We start from the raw sequence: 22,730 nt of genomic DNA on the forward strand, positions 1-22,730 counted from the left end.
TGAGCAAATCAGTAAAAATACCAATAGAGATCGTTCCTCTAATATTAAATTTGACTGGATTATTTGGTCCCAACTATTTCATATCATAGGCTTTAAAGCTGGAGAAACACTGGAGCAATATACTGCATCCTTCTGGTAACCTTGCTTACAAACAGAAAGGGGGGAACACATGACTTTCTTGTTGGAGGCAGTAACTACTCATTTGGATGCAGAAATTTCGACCACAGTACAACAACATCCTTATTTAAACACTCTTTATTTTACAATAACACTGCCTATGTTTGGCAGCTCATTAAATTATTACATATTTTCAAACAAACAGGCACATTAACTCCTTTATTGTGGCTTAGTCGCCTATATTTTTGAAATCTTACTCCGGATCCCTGTAGTTTTGATTCAGAGTAAGCCCCGTGATAATTACACCTTTCACAGTCGTAAAATCAGAACTACACACATCTTGAAACCAACGGACATATAAACAGTACACTACCGTACAGGTTTGGCCAATAAAACTCTGTGTTCAGTGCATAATGTGCATGGCATCGGAGAAGATACATTCATCGCCATGTGAGCCGCAGCTTTCTGCCTCAGTCCTCGGTGTCGGAGCTGTCCACTGGGTCCGTGTTGTGGGTCAGCATGTAGTTGTCCATGTCGATGGAGGGGCAGTTGTGGATGGAGTAACGCAGACGCTCGGCGAGAATGGCCTGACTCGTGTACGGGGGCAGGCGGAGCAGGAAGAAGCAGGTCTGAGCCGTAGGGAGGCCGTTGACAGGCTGGAGGAGATAAGGAGGAATTTATTTTAGTATTTATTCTGATAAACAGGCTTGTTACTTTCTTTAGCAGTGACCTTACCCTGTCAACCTTGATGATCTGGAACTTCTGGGCGATATCGGCCGGGTTGGACGGCAACCTGGACCTGCCAGAGACGAAGCGGAGGAACAGCACCCTCTCCTCGTTGGTGAACTCCTCCAAGCTCTTCCAGAACCAGCCAACGAGCTCGTGGCTGTCGGTGATGTCACGGTAGCGCACCAGCTTCTTCAGCATCTCAACAGAGACCTCGGGCAGGCCGCAGACCAGCTGTTCCAGCTGCAGCGCCGTGAGCAGGGAGAGGAGGGGCACGGGGATGATGGTGGACATGCCCTCTCTGACAGCGGCCACCTGCACACGACAGAGCGGCTTTGATTCTTCATCCACCGAGATGAAAGCAGCAACAACACGGACAACAAACAGGAGCAACTGTGTGGTGAGCGCTAATGGAAACTGGTGGCAGTGAATGTACTGTCTGTACTATTATACTGCCTGGGTGGACATTTCCTGTTTGGTGAATTTAGGGCTATTATTATTATTGTTTTAAAACACACACTCTCACTCTGTTTATTTGCTGAGGGTTTAAGATATTTAAGACAACTTTCCTCAGTTAAGTTACAGGAGACAAATGTTCATATTTAGTTTGATGATTTTAATTTGGGTTATTGAAAAGGCTCTAATGCTCCGAAAACAAATCCCGTTTCACTTTTCTCTTACTGTCCATTACTGCAGCTCCTCTTTTCCGCCTCTGTCTGAAACACTTGGTTTTAGCTCCTGTCTCTTTTACGTGTGACTGGTCAACCACTTCCAGCTCATGTAGGAAAAGTCGGCCTCCACTCTTACTATACCTGGCTTTGTTAGAGGTGTTAGAGGCAGACTAGCTGCTAGGCCAGACATATGCAAACGTGAGGCACTGTTTCTGTCATGTGAAGTATCGGCTGGACTCCTGACGAGGTGTTTCATGAGCTCCAGGATCAGTGTTTTCTGTTGGCGAGCTCCCTTTACTGTGGTCTTTTGGGCTTTTTAACTTTGCAGAACATGCTAGAGGAAAGAAAAACTGAAAAAGCATTTTAATTTATCAAAAAATATGTATGAAATGAAATAATAAATGTATATAAAAGATATACAAAAATATAAAAAATAACCAACATATTTCCTCAGAACCCAATCTGCAATCAAAGATAAACTAAGATATTCATATTTCACACTGTCTTTGTCGGTTCATATTTTAGTAATAAATATTAAGATTTTTTATTTAAAAATGACTTAAACAATGAATTGATTATCAAAATTCTTGACTGACTGGTGTATTTGTCAATTAACTGATATCAAGCTCTTCATCCCAGTAAAAACAGGATGATTATAATTTAGTTTTCTGCATTTTGAGTAAACAGGTGAATGTCCCAGTTACACTGAATTCAGACGTCTCACCCTCATTAGTTTCATCAGTATAAACAAACTGCAGGTGCATATGCATGGAAACATACTGTCCATCAATAGGCTGGCTCACTGGTTTGCTGCTGGTCAGTTGTTTTGACTGCTGCTTTTGACCTTGAGAGTCAAAGCCATGGGGGGTTGAAGGGAGAGCTACTGACACATGCTGTAGACTTAGTTAATTACTTTTGTGTATCTTACAGATATCAGTATTCCCTAATGTGTAAATATGTAGAAGATTTCATGCAGATTATAGGCTGATCCTTTTACCAGCTCTGCTAAATACACCCAAGTGATTCTTCGACACCCCAGCCCTTCAAACCTGTGAATCCATCTCATGCAGTCTGTAGTCCAGAGCTCTCTCCACATATTCAGTCTTGTTGGCAAAGGTGAGGGATATGTTTTGACCCCCAGGAACCACAGGTACCAGCCTTCCATCAGCACTGTGGGCCATGAACGAGTCCAGTGGGATCATCTTCAGACAGCAGGCGATGCCGGGCGGAAGGAAGGATACAAACAGATAAAGAGAGGGGGTTGAGGAAGAAGAGATTAAAATGTCACTTAAATGTCCGTAGACTTGGAAAGTTGAAGATATACAGGAATAGTAATAAACTCAATAAGTCAAATAGCTTAACATCTCACCACATGGAAATTATCCTCCGTGATTCCACTGTTTTCTAGATGAAGGATGCCTTGGAGGGTGCGGTAGGTGAGCAGGTCGACCTCCTCAAGGTCAGGCCCTCCCAGTGGCATTGAGCAGAGCTGTTTCCACACCAATGGAGCCAGATGCAGGTCCAGAGGCTTCTTGGTGCGAATGGCCACGGCCATGAGGATTCCCAGGAAGCGGAACTGGACCATGTTTTCCTCTGATAGTGCTGCCGGATTCAACAGGAACCTGGAAGGACACACACAGGTCAAGATCATGTTTTAAAGTTTGATGGTCTGTTGTACTTTAAGGATGTAGTTCTGCTTTATCCAATGAAGAAACACAATAGGCACCTGTCAGTGTTACTGCCCACATCTGCAAAGCTGTTGGGAGTATGAATCAGGAGATCCACCACACCCGCCTGCAACTCCTGGTGAAAACATAGTCAACACTTTTTACATAAACTAGAATATTCACACTGCATTACAGTATGCTCTCTCTGTGTGTTTCCATCCTACCTGGCACATCTCAGTGATGGTGTCGTCAAACACTCCTCCCGCATCATCGGCTCCCTCTCCAACCAGCTTGACCTTCCAGGCTCGTGACGGCAGCCGAAGCTCCAGAGGGTTTAAGCCCACGACTTGTTTAGCGATCTGCACGAAGATGGGCTTACTGGAGCGACCTCTGTGGAGTCGAGCGTAAGAGAAGGGACATCAATCTTCAATTACTAACAGATGTAACAACATGGCTGCCTTCAAAGGGCGCTTTAAGGAAAACCTGCGAGCAAAACATCAAATGAGGCAGATAAATGTCAGTGATACCTTTTCAGTAATACCTCTTTTACACCGAAATTAGCTGGTTTTGAAATTTCAAATTAGTGCATTCACCTGGTTGTCATGTTTGCTGATTTTCAGGCAAAAGTCAGATGTAAGTGGGTGTTAGTGGGTTTTATGACCAGTGGAAAAGGGGCTTAATAACAGCTAAAGCAAGTTGTTATGGCCCCCTCCTTCCTTTCCATCAGCTGTTTTCCCACCGTACAGACAGATGTGTGTCTTCCGGGGTCAACTGGCTGAATATAATGGTCACCTTTACCTTGTGGAAATCCGTTTCACAGTGATCTGTGGCCCATACGTTTTGCCCTGGGTCATTGTTTTGCCGATGCAGCGCACGAGAGGCAGAGTGTTGACCTTGGGGGACAGGAGACCTCGGAGCTCGCCCCGGATGATGGCTGTCGTCCCTGAACTGTAGCGTGAAGTGGACACCTGAAGAGAGGCAAGGACAGGTGATAAAATAAGACGAGGTGAATGAGGCGCCACACTGACAGAATGACAGTGTGGAGGAAATAAGATTAACAAGCAAGAGGTATTTTACTACCAGTAAGAATTTGATGATTTTTTTTCCTTTACATTTGTTCTTTTAATGTATTAAAAGGCAGAAAATAGGATAAATTATTACTCGATTTTTGGAGTCCAGGTTGAGCAGCCTCCAGGACTTGTACATAAGATCAGAAAAGTGGTAGAGGACCCTGAGACGCATGCTAAGGACATCAGGGCTGCAGTCTTTCAGGGTGTTGTACTGAGGAGGGACTGACTGGGGAAGGCCAAGCTGGAAATTTCCAGAGCCACCTGGAGATGAAGTTAAAAAAAAGAAGAAGTTCCATGTGCATCCTCTCTCAGGGCTCATTAATTCAATACTTGTTTACAGATAATGCAGGTCTGTGTACCTGAGTTTATCGTCGAGGTAGAGGGGGTGGTCCATGCTGAGCTGTGGCAGCGGCCAGCAGAGACCTGTTTGATGTTCTTCCCCTGCAGGGCTGTTATGAGTGTGGGCTCTTTCACTTGGTTGGCGTGTCCAAGACCAAGCTGGAAGGCAAACATGAAAGACAACAGTGCAGTCTTTAGAGAGCTTCTGATGTGCAATGAAATCAAAGTGTACACATTTATTTCTGATTGTGTCGGTTACCTGTCCCTCACTGTTGCAGCCCCAGGCGTAGACTTCTCCAGTGGAGGACAGAGCGAGGACGTGTTCACATCCCACAGCAATGTCTTCTATGAAGAGCCCCTCCAGTGACGGCACCACCTGAGGGCAGGATTTGTTCTTCAGCATGGAGTCTGGCAGTCCGATCAGACGCTCTGAAGAACAAACAGGAGGAAGACAAGGAACGCATTATTTTAAAAATACACTAAAAAGGTTTTATACTTTTTCTGCGTACAGATTTCAAGTTGTTGAAGTTACAACATTACCTGCATGTCAACAAATTACATACTAGTTAAGTATACTTCATAAAATGTTGCATGCTATGACACATATTAGCCACAACCCAAAGACCCAAGAATTAAATACGTTTTTAATTACTAAAATACTCAAAATTGAAAAGTGCTGGCTGAGGTCATTTTTGAAGTAAATAAAGAATTCAATAGTTTCTAATCAAATAATTTGCAATTTAAAAAGTTCGGTTTTTCAACAATTATATTACATTGTAGATATTTAAGTAAACGCTTTATTTTTCCCCTTTTTACTGATGAAAACTCTCAAACATTCTTAAATTCCAGTTCCACACGGAGATGTACCTTGTCCAAAGGTGTAAACATGTCCGTCACAGGCCAACGCCACAGAAAACTGAGTTCCACAAATGACCTTCTTAATTCCCTTGTTGCACAGCTGCTCCACTTTCTGAAAATAGGAACAACCAGACACAGTATTTCATCGACAATGCACTATAGCTCCTATCACCTGTAAATGCATGAAGAAAAGCATTGGATTAAAATAAATTAACTGTTAAAGCAATGGATATGAAAGAAGATAAGTATGTGTCATGTAATTCTCACAACTATCTCCAGGGAAATAACCAGGTTACATGAACAATGTTTTTTGTTGTTTGAGGATCCTGTGTTTGAGTCTTATACACCATTAACTTACCTGTGGGTAGTACTTCGCTGTAGAAGAACCGGTACCTAATTTGCCGTAATCTCCATCTCCAAATGCCCACACAACCATACCATCGAGGGACAGCACCAGAGTGTGGTTGAGTCCACATGACACCTGAGAAACGTCAACAAGTTTAATTTGTTTGATGACAGCATGACCTTTTTTTCACTCTGGAAACAACAATATCAAAAAAATCACACTTTTAATAATAAAAAATCATGCGTCTATTATTTACCTGCCCCACATGATATCCCTCTAGCGCTGCCACTCGTTCGGGCAGCATCTTGTTGGATGTTGACCTCTGACCCAGACGGCCAGATTCACCGCTGCCAAAGGTGAACAGCTTCCCATCTGCTGTTACCACAGCAGAGTGCCGGAACCCGCAAGCAAGCTAAGGAGAGAAAGAAAAACAATATCAAAATTCTTAAATTATTGATTCTTACACTGACCCCCATGATGCTTCTACCTCTACAGTATAAAAAAGACAAAAGTATCCAATGGCTCTACCTGAACGACCTCTTCCCCCTGTAAGGCCTCTATCTGTTTGGGTCTCCTCTGCCTTTCGCTGTTGCCGTGACCCAGTTTGCCGAAATCTCCGTCTCCCCAACTGAACACCTCCCCGGTCTCGGTCAGGGCCATGGAGTGGCCATCGGACCCACAAGACGTCGCCAGCTGAGTCACTACATACCCTGTTCACAAATCAATAAGTCAGTAAAGATTAACTTAAGAAGATGATAATGAATGGAAGCTACCAAATGTAACTGCAATTAAAATATTTGTTTGTCCTTTCTCTTGTGAATAAAATGCTGTCTGAGGGAATATGAACATCTAAAAGCAGACCACCTCAGACTTGGGTTCTTTGGCTCTTGATGAATAGTGTACCTTGAAAAGCAAATATAATAGTGGGGACATAGAGATCATCAGAATTCCCCTGGCCCAGTCTGCCATATTGTCCTTCTCCGACAGCTAACACAGTCCCATTGGACTGTAAAAGGAAGGTACAGTTCTGTCCACACACAACCTGGATGACAGTGAAAAGCAGACACAAAAGGAGAAAGAAACGTTATCATTAAACCACAGCGATGAAGGACAGAGTCTGTGTCCTGAGAGAAAAAGTTGTTACCTGTTGTGTCTGTGCCAGAGTCGGTGCAAGAGTTGGCATCATGAGGTTGTTTCCCATCCCTGCCAACTGTCCGTAACGTCCGTTCCCCCACAGGTAGACCTCAGTCTTTCCTCCTTGTTGCCAGTCCTAAGAAACACAGCAGGTAAAATGGAAATTAAAATACGACTGTACCTAAAAGAAAATACTAGTTCATTGTGCAACTATTTAAAAGAGCTATATGTATGTTTTTTCTGTTGCTGAAAGAGGTCTATTTCTTGATTGCAAGAGGGTATAAAACGTCGCAGCAGGGGACTATGGGAGTTGTTGTCTTCACCATCATTGTCAATAAAAATCTACCTGAAGTGACGCAGACGAAAAATGATGTTCACGGATGAGGTCATGTATTAAAGTTTTATTCACATTACGCAGCAAATGGAAGAGAATTATTGCGATCCACTATGAGGGACCAATGCAAACCAAGTCAAGTGAAAGGAACTTGCACTGGAAGTTATAGCAGAGACGGGTAAAGTGGATATGACACTATAAAAGGTTTAGGTGTAAAAAATTAAATGCCCTGTTACCTTGTATAAAACCTTTTCTCTGGTTTGAACATGGAATCATTTTGGGTTATGTAAGTACATAAGTCAACAAAATATATAACGTAGGTCTAGTTGTTTTTAGACATTTTAATGAAGAGTTGTCACATATTCCTTCTATACACATGACTAAGCTGTTACCTCTGGTCTGGTGGTCGCCCAAGACATCAGCTGCTCATCCATCCTGAAGCTCCACTTGCTGTTGTCCTAAAAGACAGACAAGAGTCTCAATAGGTTTCTACACTGGGAAAACAACAGCACAAAGAGGTTTGTCTCTACTCACCAGTGCGGTGATAATTTCACTGTCTTCCTCCTCCTGAAACTCTGACACAATGAAGGATTCTGGGAAAGCAGTACCGCTAGCGATAGCCTCAGCGCTGCGGATGGTGGTGGCGTAGGTGGCGAGCCAGCTCCACTCTGAGGGGCAGGAGTTGGCGTCAGTGCCGCTGTGGTGTGGAGGGCGTGGGAAGCGGCACAGGTGTTTCTCCAAGGACAAGCCGACAGTCAGGGAGGCCAGGCTCTGAAGGAAGGCACTGTGGACGAGCTGGTCACCTGCTGCCACGTGGGTCTGTGGTGATGGAAGGAGAAGGAAATAAGTCCCAGCTGAAGCTCACATGGACACAAACATACAGTAGTGACATTTGTTTGTTTTGCTGATAGGGATATTAACAAGCCCAGAAAATGAAGTTTAATTAATGACCCGCTCATGGTTGTACTGCTCCTGTAACAGCAACGGCAGCCTCTCCAGAAACACAGCCAAACAAGGCGCCCGATTTAGACCCAGGATGTTCTGGCTTCTGAGAACCATACGGCAGGAAGGTAGCACGTGATTCTGACTCATCCAGTCGGGGGTGCAGCAGATCAACAAAACATCCTGCGAATGAAACAGGAAAGAGAAAGCCACTTTTTTAATAGATAATGGACTAATACATAAAAGTCAGATTCATAAAAACAAAACTTCAGTATCGAGTAGTATGAAGAAAACTGAGACTGGCTACCTTTGGCTAATAGTTCAGCATTGAGGAAAATAAACTTATTTGCTTTGTCAAGATTGAATGATACTACAATACTACTCTCGTACTAAATATGAAGTCAGAGCCAGAAGATGGTTAGCTTAGCATTTAGACAGAAACAGGGGGAAAGAGTTAACCTTGATCTATCCAAATACTAAGTATCTTAATCTCTATAGCTGACTGACTTAAGCATAAATGACCCACTTTTAGCTGTAAATCACATAAATGGACTGATGAGAATAGAATCAAACCTCTTATGTAAATGTCTGTAAAACAAGTATGTTGAACTATTCCTGTAGGTTTGGAGTGATCCAAATTACCTTTGATCTCCCAAAGCAGGCAGCGATACCCAAGCTTGGTATCCAGGTCGTACTCACAACTGAACCCAATCCTGTTACAGTTTGTAAAACTGAACCATCCTGAAAGACACACAGAGGAAGTCAAATTCTGAAATAAAACTTCAGCTAAGAAATTGGCAGAGGCAGAAAATACTGTTTTCTGACCTGTAAGGACCAGATGTTGAGCAGTCCCCCGATCCCGCCAGAAACCAGAGTCAGTCCACTGGAGCAAAATGAGAGAGACTTCACCGCTGTGATGTGGCCATGAAGTACAAACACAGACTTTGCACTGTCCTGCAGAAAAAAGGAACAGAAACAGGTGATTTCATGAGCTAAAACTATAAAATCGAGATAAAACTATGAATAACATGGTATTTTCATATAATTTCATAATATTAGTAGAACTAGGTCAGTAAAAGGAGCTCTGAAAACTAACCTTGACATCATTGTCTTTTTCTTTGACTTGAGGGTTGTTCAGTAGGTTGTACAAAGACACACCAGTGCCCCCCTGTGGCAGTGTCCAGACATACACAGATCCATTCTGACAACCTCTGTAGAAGGATGGAGATAAAAACAGAATTGACGACAATAATCACATATAATAAAATGAACAATCCTTCATGCAACTATTATTAGATATTGTCAGGTTTTCACAAATGTTTTGCACATCTTTCTCTAAAACAGTTTTTTGGAAGTGGGGTTGTTTTTGTTTGGGATTTTTTGGTGATTGACTAAAAAATACGGCAGAATAATCCGAGACCAAATGAAGAATGTGTTATTTAAACTCACGCAGCCATCATGAGCCTGGGTTCAGGTGCTCTGCCAGCGAGTGGGCACCACTCGGCGATGTTAACGGTGCTGCTGTGAATGAGGGAGTGCAGGGTCACCCAGGTTCCACCAGAGTTTCCCAGTATCTTTGTCACCTCCGACCTTCCCAAACAGAGCAGCAAGTGACCCGTGGGGTCCCATTTGAGAGAAGTCACACTGTCCTGCAGAGTGAAGGGGGGTGGAGAGGATCAGTAAGAACAAATAGCATGGGACATAATACTATTTAAACAGAGTGACAGATGCATTTGCGGTGAAGTACATGCAGTTGTTTGTCTCTCTTGTAGCACTCTTAAGCATTGCAGAGTAAAAATTGGTATAGTATTAATCTTGGAGACAAACCTGGAAGACAGACAGAACTACTGGCTGCTCATTCACAAAGGTCTCAGTCGTGGCCAGAAGGATCTTTCCATTGGGATATCCCACTGCAAATGGCTTGTCCTCACTGTGCCAGGCCACACATTGAGGAGCTACAAGGAAGGAGGAGCACAGAAGAGGAATCTTTTACACTAATGGATATATATTGTGTGTATAACAGTTGATTGAAAACCAAAACAAAATGTGTAGCAAGATATGCATTCAAACACACTAAAAGGAATTAAAAAAATATTAGCGGAGAATACTGTTTAACATTTAGAATATGTTCAAAATCAATTTTAAATCTTTTCTGAATCTCGCATAATGTAATGTTTCCCTTTATATTTACATTAAGTGGATGTGATGTGAGTATTTTCATGAAAAACACATTATTCTATTTGAATAAGTATGTAACAGTGTGTAATAACAGTGTTTACAGCAGCTTCCTCACCCTCCTTCCTGTGGCAGTGGCTGAGTTCAGTGCTCTTCACTTGCAGCTCCATTTCCTGCATCGTGATCTGGAGCCAGCAGAGGGACCCGTCCAGCCGACCCACCAACAGGCTTTCAGCAGGTCTATTCTTACCTCCCACCGGCTGCTCAAGAACCCACAGGCTGTAGGTCTGAGCCCAGCAAAGGGCCGTGACCCGGGACACTTGAGCCTCCACGTGACAGTGAGAGCCTGCACAGTGAAAGGAAATATTCAGGTTGCAGCAAGTACGGTTTTAAATATTATGAATTATGTAGGTGCATGTGGAAAAGTAATTTCTGAGAAATAGTTATTCAAAACAGTTGTTTTTAAGTGTTTTGAAACATGATTTATCTTAGATTTCATTGATATGTTAAACCTACCCTTGATGGTCATGATGTTGATCTGTTTGTTTTCAAGTGAAGCCAAGAAGTTTCCTTCTGTGCTCCAGTAGACAGGAGACATGTGATGGCATCTACCAGGCGTCTCACTGTTTGATCTGTCTGTCTTACTGCAGAAAGACAATAATAATAATACAATTTAATAGAGTCTAAAATGTATGTCTTTCTGTGTAAGAATATTAGACTTTCTTATTTAAATATTTTGCCTACAAATAAAAGGGCTTGGGCAGTTGGAGGAATAGATAAACAATAAGGGATCGGGCAGATCTAACCTGGTGATACAGGAGAAGGTGGTCTGTAACTCTGCTGTGTTGTGGCTGATGCTCCATAGCTGCACCACCTTGTCTTGGGAGCATGTGGCCAGCAAATTCTGCTCACTGCTCCAGGAGCAGCTGGCCACCTGAAACAAATGGAGATAATGCAGAGATACTTTTACTACATTTCACTTGGATAGAGGAGAAATGTTCAGCCTGTACCCCTACAATCATCCCTCTCTGTTGTTTTGTAGACTTTATCAAACACATTACTTCAATAGAAAATGTAAGGCCCTGGCTAAAAAATTCTTACATGCTTCTTCAATGAAAAAAAAAAAATAATAACAAAAAGTCTCATCCGGTTATCCTAAAGGAGGAGAGGCTGCTCTATAAAACTAAAATGATCCCCTTCCAGTTGTATGCCTCAACCAACAAGTCAAGTTTACATCCATGTCTTTTCAAACTCATGTATGTTGTGAAGACCTAGAGGAACTTTGATAGCAGCTTTTGTTTTGTTTTGTTAGGTCACAGTGATCTTGACCTTTGACCGCTAAAATATAATCAGTTCACCCTTGAACACAACTTTTGTCAATTTGAAAAAAATTCCCTCAAGTCATTCCTGAGATATCGTGTTTACGAGACTAAGACGAACAGACAATCCCAAAACGTCTGTGTCATTGAAAGTCCTGGCCGGAAGTCAACAGAAGCATTAAGCTGTTATTTTAAAGCTCTGTTTTAATGAGGATTGTTGATATAAATTGTACAGAACGGACCAACACAAAGTCCCTCACCTTGTTGTAATGTCCTTCCAGCCTCTTGAGGGGACATTTGCGCAAGTCACCTGCCAGGTCGCTGTATGTTTGGGGACGATTAGGAATGTCCCTTCCTGTGGAGGCCAACAACTGCACCAGCTGCTGCGTTGCCCACTGGCGGTGTTTGCTGGTGAGCCTGGCAGACAGGACACATGCTGCCAACGCATTTGCCAGCTCCAGAGGGCCCACTCTGGCACTAACATGGGGCAAAGGGGAAGGAGGCAAGGACGAAGAAGACACCCCGTGGTTCCCTGCATCTAGGTTAAACAGGCACAAGCAGAGGAGGACAATGAATAACAACCTCACAATATTTCAAACACTAATAAATTAAACATAACAACACAGCTACTTAATAAAAGACACCATCTCACCATTGGTCTCGTGTTCAGTCCTGTCTGGGCCGTAGCAGTGAACGCCCTTCTCAGTCAGCAGGGACACCAGGCTCTGTGTGACCAGGAAGGTTGGGGGTGTCTGGTCGCTGCAGTCTTTCTGCATCTGGGCTCCCTGTGCTGCAGCTGTTAGACTGGAGTTCGGACAACCTCTCTGCTGTGGATCACCAATGGCCCCGATGTTCACGCCTGTAGCCGCGGCCATTAGGTTCTACAGACAGGCATATTCATATTCAGACAAATGTATTAATCCCCCCGGAGGGAAATTCAAATAAATGAACTCATAAATGAATAAAGAACATAAACTAGCAGCAATATTAGTTAAGTATAAGTAAAATTACGTACATTCACATTTGAGTATTAATTTACTTGCATTTGTATATATTCACAATTAAACTATTCCTTGATAGAAGGATAAATCCAGTATAGTATTATAGTTCTATACATCTTTTCTATGCACTTATTGATATCAAAAGCAAATGAGACACTGTGATTTAGAGCTGATATATTAATATTACAAACTCCATAATAAGTCATTATTATTAATATATCAATATAATATTGATGAAAACTATCATACTGCCAAGCCCTGATAATTATATTATTTGTTTTCGATAATTTTTTTCTTTCAATCAAAAAAACAAAAATATACAAACAAATATTTTTTGAAATTACAAAGGAATAAAAGGAATCCCACCCACAATATCCAGGTACGTCATACACAGTATTTATTAACAGAACTGACCTGAGTGCATATCTCCACTAGCTGTCTGTAAGCAGTAGAGCTATGGGACACCACGCTGCCGATGGCTGAGGTTAGGAAGCTGAGGCAGGTGGAGTTGTTGCGTTCTGATCCCTTCACACCTGACTGTCTGTCCACAGAGGTGTGAGCCCTGCCCCCCGCTGCCAGAGTCATCAAACGCACCAGGATGCGAATATCTGCCAGACCCAAGGACTCTAATCCATTGGACTGGCTGCACACTGAGGCACTGGAGAGGGAGATAAAAGAGGACTCTTGAAACCCCACGGATCACGTGGTGAAATATATATCAACAGGGCCACATTCTGTTCAAACACACTGTACCTAGAGGCGGTCTGAGACAGAGCTCTCATCACCATGCTGTAAGCGAGCAGAATCTGGGCTGTGGAGGTGACTCTTCTAAGAGCTTTCAGGCGATCATGAGAGTCCCTCAGTGACACCGCCTGCTGTCCCAGGCTCAGAGAGGTCTTCTGCTCAACAAGGGCATTCCCTGGTGAGGAAAACAAACACACATCAAACCACAGCTAATTAATTACAGGACAAATCCCTGATATATAAAGCTCACTGACAGTATGAAAACACAATACTTCATCACTGGGACAAATGGGAGTATGTGTGCCTGCTATGATAAATGATTGATGAGTCACTATGCTGCAGTTAATTTGACTGTGGATGGATGCTGCCAACAAGCACAGAGGGAATGTGGGTGTGTGTTACAACAAGTGGGCAAAATGGTTCATTAGAGATGAAGTGAAAGACAAATCAACTGCATCAGGAACCAGAGGGACTGAGTCAATGTGACCTCATGTTCTGTTTGTGATCAGAAATGTAATATTCAGAGATGAGCAGGAATTTTTTATCATAGTCACTGGTGGTTGGTTTGGTGTCACTCTGTCGAGTCATAATATATCTGCAGAAAAAATAACTAGAAAATCAAATAAGGCTCCTTCCCTGTCATTTACATAGGATGTGTCAGCTCCTTTGCATCTGCACTGGGTCAAGTGGATATAAATTAAAGTTGAATAAAGGGTAAAAAAAAATACATTTATATAAATTCAGGTTTACAGGCACAACTAAACATTTAATTAACGTGCCATAATAGCCGGCTGTGAATACGTTACCCATTTGATGTGACTGTGTATGTAGCATGTGTGTTTAATCATAGGTGATGGGTCGAGAATCATATGTCAACGGGTGTGGGCAGATCCGGATTTGACGTGGAGAGAATAGCGGGTAAAGGTTTGGGTATGGAACGGAGCGTTGCAAAGCTGGACCTGTGCAGGACTCTGTCCTCCATACCTTTGGGAGCTCCTGCTCTTGCTGGGTCAGCAGTGCTGTAAACCCGAGCTCCGAGTGGATCTGGTTCAGTGAAGGTTATGGCATCTGGCACCAGCTTCTTCTCAGTCAGCCCCAGGGGTCTCAGCAGGAGGCCAAAGTCCTCCAGTCCTGTCAGCTTCTCTGTGTCACACTCGTCTTGGTGGCTCATTTCCCAATCATCTGAGCAAACAGAAGTGCAATTCATATAATAAACAAATGTATTTAATGACTTATCCTATTTTCAAGTGAAAACGAAATCTCTTACCATCTGAGGTGCTGTCTAGCTGGCCAATCAGATCAGATGTCAGACCTTTAATCCTAAAAGCAAAAGGAGGACAAAACAATGACAAAGTAAAATGGCACTAAGCAGAGCGCATACCTCCACCAAGGCCCAATATTAGGCCTATGAGACCACATTTAAATTAGCACCAAATTACATACTCATAAATATCAGTCTGTTTTTTTTCATCAAGATTCATGAATTATTCTCAAAAAATCGATGAAAATGTGGAAAAACGCTCTATCTCACTATGTTTAAGACAGTGAAAAACAATCCCTGGATCCACCCCCTGATCTGCACCAACCCTCCCAAAATTTCATGGAAATGGGTAAAGTAGTTTCTGCATAATTCTGCTATATAATAAACAAACAAAAACATAACCTACATGGTGGAGGTAATAATATGTTGTGAAAACTAACATTCATCAGCAATAAAATCTCAAGATATTTTACAATTTTTGTGAGATTAAGAAAACAGGCTTGAGGCACCATGACAGGTTTCTATGCAATATGTAGTACATGCATCCATTTCCCGCAAAACATAATTTCACATATATCTGCTTCACCTTTCATATTTAGAAGCTGTGTCGCTCAGGTTTGCAGCCAGATACTTTTCCCTGCAGGAGCTGCACAGGAGGTAGAATGGAAAGTTTGAGCCGCACTCCCCTTTGAACCAGACGTCCACGTAGGCCCCGGTGCTGTCGTAGCCCTTTCGTGCAGCACTCTGCCCACACCCCGGGTGGCGCCGCTTTATGTGATTGTTGAACTGCAGCGTGAGGGTGTTGCACAACTCGCACTTCACCATCTGGCTGTGTTCTTCTCCGGCCTAAAATGAGGGTTATACGGTGAGGGGGATGATCATTTTTCTGGTATATGTGCAAGAAACGAATAATGTAAGTGAGGACTAGACATACTAGAAAAACATATTAAGTCTAAAAGTAGCTGTTAAGTCCAGTGCAGTTTGTAGGGATGAATACTATATACTACTGAGTGCTGGAAATGAAATGAAATATAATTTCTAATGTGATGTTAGTTACAAGTTAATCTATAATAATATATATATATATAATATATAATAATTTAATTTTGTCACCTCTACTATCTGGAGTGTGTCTCTCTCCAAACTGAAGGTGAGCAGATCCTCATAAGTTTCCTCATGGTATGGGTCGTCCATGTAGCCCAACTCTGTCTCGTCCTCAGCAGAGTACGGATGAAACTCCACCTGCTCCGGCCATTCGCCCACCGCTGTGTGTTGTTGGTACAGCTGCGGGAGGGTGTTGGGTGATGGCAAGTCTGAAAAGATGTGTTTGTTTGTTTGTTTGTTTCAATAAATGATGACTATAATTCAATCAGGTAATAGAAGCAGGAATATGTTTTGTCCTTTTTACAATTTACTAAGTAGTTTTTCTGACCCGCCCTTCGAAACGACGTCCTCTGGGTTGAGCCTGAGCGACGCCGCCGGGCTGGAGGAGGTCTGTTCCTGGTCAGGTGGACGTCCAAGAAGCTCTCCCTCTCTATCCAGTCCAGCCCTGGCAACAGGCTATAAACCGAACAACAAGCAGCCCATGAGCAAACTGATTGTATTCTTACAATTAAAAACGTCAAAATGTCATTCTGAAATCTGTGACCTTTCAGTGGGCTGACTGGTGGGGCGCTCGGGACACTGCACCGTCTCTGGCCCATCCGAGGACGGGGTCTCAGGAGCTCCCTCGGGTCTCGGTGACTCGGCCGCCAGCTGCTCCTCAGTCAGGGGGTGCTCGAGCATCCAGCTGGCCAACACCTCGATGGTTTGTGAGTCCAAGTCACCAGCTACATCTGGGGGGGGGGGACCACAGGGAAGTTGAACTGTCAGAGTTCAAAAAGAAAGGACGGATCATGGAGTGCTGCGTCGTTACTTCATGTCGGACATCACCACCAGATGATCACGCTACAGTGTAATATTAAAGGTCAGACTGGCACATCTGCTCCGATGATACAGTGTGTGACGAGGGGTGATGTGAAATTTGTGATATGTGAGTGGTGGAAATTCAGTGATGCTAAAGTGGAGTTGAGTGTAAATGTGAAAATATTCATTCACTTACATGCTCATAATACGTATGTGATCTGTGCCATTCGTAAACAAAAAAAAATGCAATAGGTTCACTTTTACCATGTAGTAAAATTGCAAAAAGTTGTGTTAAAGGAACCTCAATTTAGTTTCCTGATGAAAATTTGATGACCATCCAACAAATGACTTTGCTCCAGTAGATTTTTTTTAAAGGAAGAAAAGCAGGATAAAATTTACTTATGGAATCCCCTTTATTAATATGTTTTAAAATTTATAGTAAATATGATTTTGATGCTTTATATTTATGCATTAAAATCAGAAACTAACATGTACTGAAATCTTAGTTAATGTCCACCATGAGTAACAGCATTATATTCATCCTAAAAGTTTGATATGTCCTATCAAAGAAAATGCATTTTTCTCCACACACGTACAAAACTCTTCTTATTACACGGCTGTAGCACACAGTGAAAGACAGATGTTTTAAAATTAGAAAGCACATGAAGCAAAAACGTTTTATGGCATCAGACACACTCCACAAAGCAGTACCTGCTGCCTCCATGGCCCAGTAGATATGTCTCATAGAGAATCCCATTTCTAGCAACCGACTGGTGACAAACATTTGTGTCCGTTCTGGTGGTTGAGGAGAAAAGGAAAAACAGAAAACAAAAGCAAGCACACGGCTACATTTAAAAAAAATTGAAATACATGAAACTGCTGTGGACTTTAGCAGGGAACTAAATTGCTTTTTATTTCATTTATTTTCCTCTATTTATTCTGTTTTATTAGTCTACTGGCAAAGAAAAAACGCTCATATCCTAACTACAGTAAACCTTTTCAATTTAGTTCTGTTAAATTAATAATTGCACCTACCAATCAATTAGCTTGCTAATCATAATGTATCCTAATGTAGTTTACTGAACTTCCCAGAAATGTTCAAAAATAACACCAACATAAGTGACAATGAGAAAACGGTGCCATTCAAGCATGTAAGTGCACATAATTGTGTCATGCATGCAATCCATAGTTGTAATAATAATAAATGTCTAGTTGGCAGAGCAAAGCACATGCTGTTTTGAGCAGCAGATTAAGTTGTGACAAGTAGCTGGACATATAAGTTCATGCAAGAGACAGAGTTTCCAGTGAGTTACCATTGTTTTACTGTTACTCCTGATATTAAAACACCGAAGTCTAGCTTAAGTGTATTCATTTTTCAATTGCATTAATAGCATGTTTGCATATGGAGCCAGCATGGGGAAATGTTTATTGTTGTCTATGTACTACTTTACTTTACTTTGACTTCGTACAGCTCCTCCCACATTAACGTCTCTGCGTCTGTTCTTACCCAGGCTGCTCCTGGCCTGTGTGCTGCAGGGACCTGGTTCCATGAAGCTAGTCTGCTGCTCTGTGAAGGCGTCACAAGAAGCAGAGCTGGCCAGGCTGAAGCAAGGGTGCAGAACGGGGGGAGCACTAACCAGGCCGGTAAGCGTGGGGAACCGAGTTAGTACCATGTGCCTAGAGGGAGCGAACATACAGTATGTACAGTAATAACACAGTGCAGGAGGTATTACATTAACAATCTGAAAACCACAAGGTGAGGTTTAATTAACCTGATTTAAGAAGCTTAAAAGACAGTTATTCAAGCATGTGTTATTGTATTTCAAGGTTTTGCTAAAGCCTGCTAACTCGGAAGGTTTTACAATATGTGTTTTGTATTGTGGGAGCACTTTGGCTAGGAGCTCTTGTCCAAAGTCTCCTCCCTGGATGACTCTGATTCTATTTTTCATTTTATTACACAACCCTGAAGCCGTTTATTCACTTCTGGAATGCAGGAGTGACACTGACACTCAGGTCCACTGGCTGGGTTAGGAGAAAAACAAGCAGGCAGAGCTGCAGCTGAGACTGAGGACAGTGCAAGCAGGATCCTCACTCTCTTCTCGTCATACAGATCCTAACTCACCCATTCCCTGGACTTCAGACAAGCTGCCGCTGCCAAAAGATACAGGTCTGTAGCAATCAGTCACATGAGAATGATGACTCCAGTTAATGTGTCTGTGTCTATTAATGTGCTGTACCAATTATTTAGTATTGCATACATCAAATTCATATTTTTTTATTTTTCTACTCACTGGAGGAGGCTGATGGGGAGGAAAGGGTTGAAATTATCAAGGCCATCCGCCTGCAGGTTTGTTGGCAGAGATGATGCCAAGTCTGTGTTGGAGGACGAGGCAGACGCTCGGTTTGATTGGCCGAAGATGGCGGTGCCCTCCGAACCTGCGCTGTACAAGGACACAGAGCTGGAGGACTTGGAGATGGGCTGAGAGGACAAGTGGTGGCCGGATTCTGCAAGAAAAACAGAGTGATGAAGGTTAAATCATAGACCAATTAGTTATTATTATACTTTTTTATTTTTTACCTTGAATATGTTACAACAAAGCTGTAGTATTTTTTTAATATCAAGTAGAGTTGCAATTAGTTGATGGAGAGAAAATTAATTAGATAATTTGATAGCTCCTGCAGGGTTCATTTCCTTGTATTAAAGGGATAGTTCACAGAAAAATTCACTCATTATCTACTGGCCATTTTCTCATTATTTCCATTGGTTTTGTTGACCAAACGAATAATTCCAGAAAGTAATCAGTTGAAATAAATTGTTATTTTAGTTCCTATCATCAACTTAATCCTTCCAATGCAAACACAAAATAATCAATTATTCATGGTGTGTGGCTGAGCAAGAACTCTACGTCACCATCTTGTTTTTTACATAATTGTTCCTTGACTATTCAAATTCAAAACATCTGACTTAACATGTACAACTTAAGTCCCTAATCGTAATGTTTGTGACTTCAGTCCAAATTTCTCATCTCCAGCTCCCCACCACAGTAACCTGACAAAAATGAATAGCAGATCTAATCTATAAATGCAGATACCTTTGCGTTCTTTGTCCTCCTGCAGTCTGTTCAGGGCTCCCTTGTAGATCATGACCTGAGCCCTTTCCAGGTCGGACAGAGACACGCTCTGTTTGATGGGACAGGGCCTGACCGCCCACTTCACCATGCTCTGCACCACATACTGCAGCACTGATCTCAGCTCAGCGCTCTCATCCCATTGTTTGCAGCTGCCCTTAGCCTGGTCAGGGTTCAGGCTGGAGAGGGGACTCACTGAGGAGTTGGAGGGGTCATGCTTTGGCACTATAAGCATATCTGATAGCTTCTCACAGCTAAAAATGACAGTAAGAGATTTCAGAGCTCCAATGAGAAGATATGAGACTCTAACCGCTCTCAGTTCAAGTGCAAAGGCATCCACTTTAGAGGTTTGAGACGTTTGGTGAGGTAGGGGTTGAGATGTTGACTCCTGATGGTCAGCAATCTTTGAGGCATCTTTGTTTGAGGGCGGTGAAATGCAGGGTTCCGTCTCAACCTTCTGATCCTTACACCTTTTCCTGTCGTCCTCTGTCAGCCATCTGATTTCATCTGACACGTTTTCATCCAGACAGCTCTGTGTCTCCGTGTTCTCCTCTGAGTATTTCCTTTTGGCGGGGGGATAAGCTCCCAGCCACCCCTGCTCCTCCAGCAGCCCCATCAAATAAATCAGATCCAACAACACTGTTGGTTTGAGACCTCCGAGGCGGGTGACGTCGCAGCAAGAAACATCGCAGGACTCCAGTGAGATGGCCGGGGTGTCGCTGGGTGACCAAGAATTCATGGAGCTTAGTTATTGCGAAGGATGGGGAAGAACCCACAGATAGAGCATGGATTGACACCAGGACGGATTCAACAGGGATTAATGGATTTAAGAATGAAGAAGAAGGGGCAAGAAGAAAGTAAGATCAGAGGGGTAAATGGTGAAAATAAAGTAGAATGTTAGACAAATTACAGAGGAGGAAAAATAAACACTAACATAAAAGAATTATACATGTAATAAAGATGCTGAGTGGACCAAGACAAGAAAAATATAATAATTGTTTAATGGAGGATAATGAGAATCTACATTTGAGAAACATGCAGTGAAACTTCATCATAAGTAAGTGGAGTATGAATGAATTTATTTTTATAATACCTGACGGAGAGTTCTGCCTCCTCCCACTGGAGCTTGACCAGGGAGCTTCCTTCTTTCAGGACACCGAGCAGAATAGCCCTGCGTCCGCTGGCCTTGTGCAAGCACAGACCTCCAGCCCGCAGACCACTGTCCACTCCTCCGATCACAGCCAGTACCGGCCACACTTCAGTGCAAAGAGCAGCCAGTTTGGCCTCTGACAGCGACCGGCCATGTGCTAGCAGTTCCCTTGCGTCGTCACCAGCCAGGCCTTTGTCTCTTTCAGTCTCTTCTTTCTCAAAGCGTGTGGAGCTGAAGCCTGCGGGAGAATGTAAGAGGGAGACAATCAACCACACAATCATAGGGATGTTCATCATTAACAGTTTAACCCTTAACCTACTTCAAGAACAAAACAGCAGACTGAATTAAACAAATGTTAACTTGTGTCTGACCCTGAGTGTAGCTTCCTAAGTCCTCCTCTTTCAGCAGAAAACCAATGAGCTCCAGGTGGGTGTGGATGTAGTGGTTGATGTGCAAGGCCCACGCGTCACACTGATGGAGCCGACGCAGGAGATGCACTGTTGACTCCAGCAGCACCATCGTCCGAGGGCTGCAGAGGGGATCCCCGGGAAGTAGGTTACTGGGCATGCCTCTCATCTGCAGGTCACGCAGCGCCACCTGAGAGAATTACAGAGGTAAAGTTTTGTTGCAGTAGAATATATTGCAACATGCAAACCCCTTTTCTCACCATTTACAAATTACTTAATAATAGTATTGGTAATGTCACTCATTGTATTGACAGCTGACTGTTCTCTACCTGGGTCCTAATAATAACGTAATCCAAAGATATTTATATTCTAACAGTGGCAAAGGATGGTGGTTATCAATAATAAAAACGTTTGGGCCCAAAAACACAGGTGCCCCTTGTGCCCATGTCCAGTATATCAAATACCTTCTCTCCAGGATTGCTGCTGTAGAACAACACACATGGGTACAGTTCAGAGGCGACCACACTTTCAAAGGCCAACTTTGGCTCCTAGCAGAAAAAACAAACGCAAAAGATTGTAGAAGAAAATCTAACAGTCATTTAGCACAAAGCTTCAACATGACAACTGAGTATTTGATCAGACCTTGTCATTCTTAGCAAAAGAAATGGTGTGAGCCTCCATGTCCAGGATGCAGGTTATGGTGTCTCCCTGGGTAAAAGAGGGAAGTGTGCGGACTAGTTCCCCACCGTGGTACAGGTTGCCACTGTAAGCCCGATACAGCCACATATCAGTGGTGGTGTGGTGGTTGTGATCTCTGACTGGCCAGCGTGACACGCCCACACATGTGCCCTCATTGCCTCTGTTCTCTTTGGTAATGTGGAACTGAGAAGAGAAGTTGGGTTCACGTCAGGTTATTGGTCATTGCACATTTAAGTGGTCAAATCTCGTCATTAAAGAAGGAAAAAGCTGATTCCAGTCCTTACTTTCCATATGAAACAGCCAGAGGTGATGGCAGTGGTTGCCAGGCCGTAACCCTTCCCTCCTGAGCCATGGGAGAGGATGTTCCCACTCTCCAAAGAACAACAGACCAGCTTGTGTGGGTCAAAGGAAAAATCTCCAATGGGAATACATTCATCGTAGCTGCCATGGTTCTGCAAAACATGTTGGGGATAACACTTAGCACACTAGCACTCTATATCAGCATTGTCCAATAGACAATAGAGTGGATACATATATATGACATTAACTTCTTCACTCAAACAGAAATTGCTAAATCACAAAAATGGAAAGGCAAAGATTTCAACTCTAAATCAATTACGGTCATTTGAAGGGCACAATTTATACCCGAGGATTTTTATTCTTGTAATTTTCTTTGTAACGTGATACTTATTAGTTATTATTTGGCTTTATTTTCCCGTCTTCCCTTTTTTCACGAC

The 22,730-nt window shown here is 42.8% G+C and overlaps 1 protein-coding gene across 15 annotated transcripts in view; it reads right to left on the reverse strand.

The window, feature by feature from the left end:
* Window positions 1-239: 239 nt before the first annotated feature.
* Window positions 240-22,730, reverse strand: part of LOC118126070 (probable E3 ubiquitin-protein ligase HERC1) — a 39,446-nt gene continuing 16,955 nt past the window's right edge. For 3 of the 15 annotated variants that reach the window (XM_035141297.2, XM_035185243.2, XM_035185244.2), the window contains exons 35-80: window positions 22,278-22,445; window positions 21,937-22,176; window positions 21,759-21,842; window positions 21,259-21,484; window positions 20,831-21,125; window positions 19,702-20,480; window positions 18,901-19,114; window positions 18,117-18,286; window positions 17,321-17,404; window positions 16,353-16,569; window positions 16,113-16,264; window positions 15,818-16,017; window positions 15,291-15,550; window positions 14,711-14,763; window positions 14,428-14,625; window positions 13,453-13,618; window positions 13,114-13,357; window positions 12,351-12,579; window positions 11,959-12,236; window positions 11,186-11,313; window positions 10,896-11,023; window positions 10,498-10,725; window positions 10,032-10,159; window positions 9,654-9,853; window positions 9,301-9,415; window positions 9,030-9,158; window positions 8,847-8,945; window positions 8,214-8,387; window positions 7,797-8,081; window positions 7,655-7,720; window positions 6,939-7,064; window positions 6,698-6,836; window positions 6,323-6,504; window positions 6,051-6,206; window positions 5,807-5,929; window positions 5,458-5,560; window positions 4,850-5,019; window positions 4,611-4,749; window positions 4,343-4,512; window positions 3,980-4,149; window positions 3,406-3,571; window positions 3,241-3,317; window positions 2,884-3,136; window positions 2,564-2,716; window positions 853-1,158; window positions 240-773 (exon numbers count right to left, since the gene is read on the reverse strand). In XM_035141297.2, the coding sequence (XP_034997188.2) occupies window positions 588-773; window positions 853-1,158; window positions 2,564-2,716; window positions 2,884-3,136; window positions 3,241-3,317; window positions 3,406-3,571; window positions 3,980-4,149; window positions 4,343-4,512; window positions 4,611-4,749; window positions 4,850-5,019; window positions 5,458-5,560; window positions 5,807-5,929; window positions 6,051-6,206; window positions 6,323-6,504; window positions 6,698-6,836; window positions 6,939-7,064; window positions 7,655-7,720; window positions 7,797-8,081; window positions 8,214-8,387; window positions 8,847-8,945; window positions 9,030-9,158; window positions 9,301-9,415; window positions 9,654-9,853; window positions 10,032-10,159; window positions 10,498-10,725; window positions 10,896-11,023; window positions 11,186-11,313; window positions 11,959-12,236; window positions 12,351-12,579; window positions 13,114-13,357; window positions 13,453-13,618; window positions 14,428-14,625; window positions 14,711-14,763; window positions 15,291-15,550; window positions 15,818-16,017; window positions 16,113-16,264; window positions 16,353-16,569; window positions 17,321-17,404; window positions 18,117-18,286; window positions 18,901-19,114; window positions 19,702-20,480; window positions 20,831-21,125; window positions 21,259-21,484; window positions 21,759-21,842; window positions 21,937-22,176; window positions 22,278-22,445 (8,556 nt within the window). In that variant the 3' untranslated portion in view covers window positions 240-587. Of the gene's footprint in view, window positions 774-852; window positions 1,159-2,563; window positions 2,717-2,883; window positions 3,137-3,240; window positions 3,318-3,405; window positions 3,572-3,979; window positions 4,150-4,342; window positions 4,513-4,610; window positions 4,750-4,849; window positions 5,020-5,457; window positions 5,561-5,806; window positions 5,930-6,050; window positions 6,207-6,322; window positions 6,505-6,697; window positions 6,837-6,938; window positions 7,065-7,654; window positions 7,721-7,796; window positions 8,082-8,213; window positions 8,388-8,846; window positions 8,946-9,029; window positions 9,159-9,300; window positions 9,416-9,653; window positions 9,854-10,031; window positions 10,160-10,497; window positions 10,726-10,895; window positions 11,024-11,185; window positions 11,314-11,958; window positions 12,237-12,350; window positions 12,580-13,113; window positions 13,358-13,452; window positions 13,619-14,427; window positions 14,626-14,710; window positions 14,764-15,290; window positions 15,551-15,817; window positions 16,018-16,112; window positions 16,265-16,352; window positions 16,570-17,320; window positions 17,405-18,116; window positions 18,287-18,731; window positions 18,779-18,900; window positions 19,115-19,701; window positions 20,481-20,830; window positions 21,126-21,258; window positions 21,485-21,758; window positions 21,843-21,936; window positions 22,177-22,277; window positions 22,446-22,730 lie in introns of all 15 variants that reach the window. The other 12 variants (XM_035141299.2, XM_047344502.1, XM_035141300.2 and 9 more) reach the window with 12 other exon arrangements.

Source organism: Hippoglossus stenolepis, chromosome 18 (genome assembly GCF_022539355.2).
Source record: "Hippoglossus stenolepis isolate QCI-W04-F060 chromosome 18, HSTE1.2, whole genome shotgun sequence".
NCBI classification, from domain to species: Eukaryota; Metazoa; Chordata; class Actinopteri; order Pleuronectiformes; family Pleuronectidae; genus Hippoglossus; species Hippoglossus stenolepis.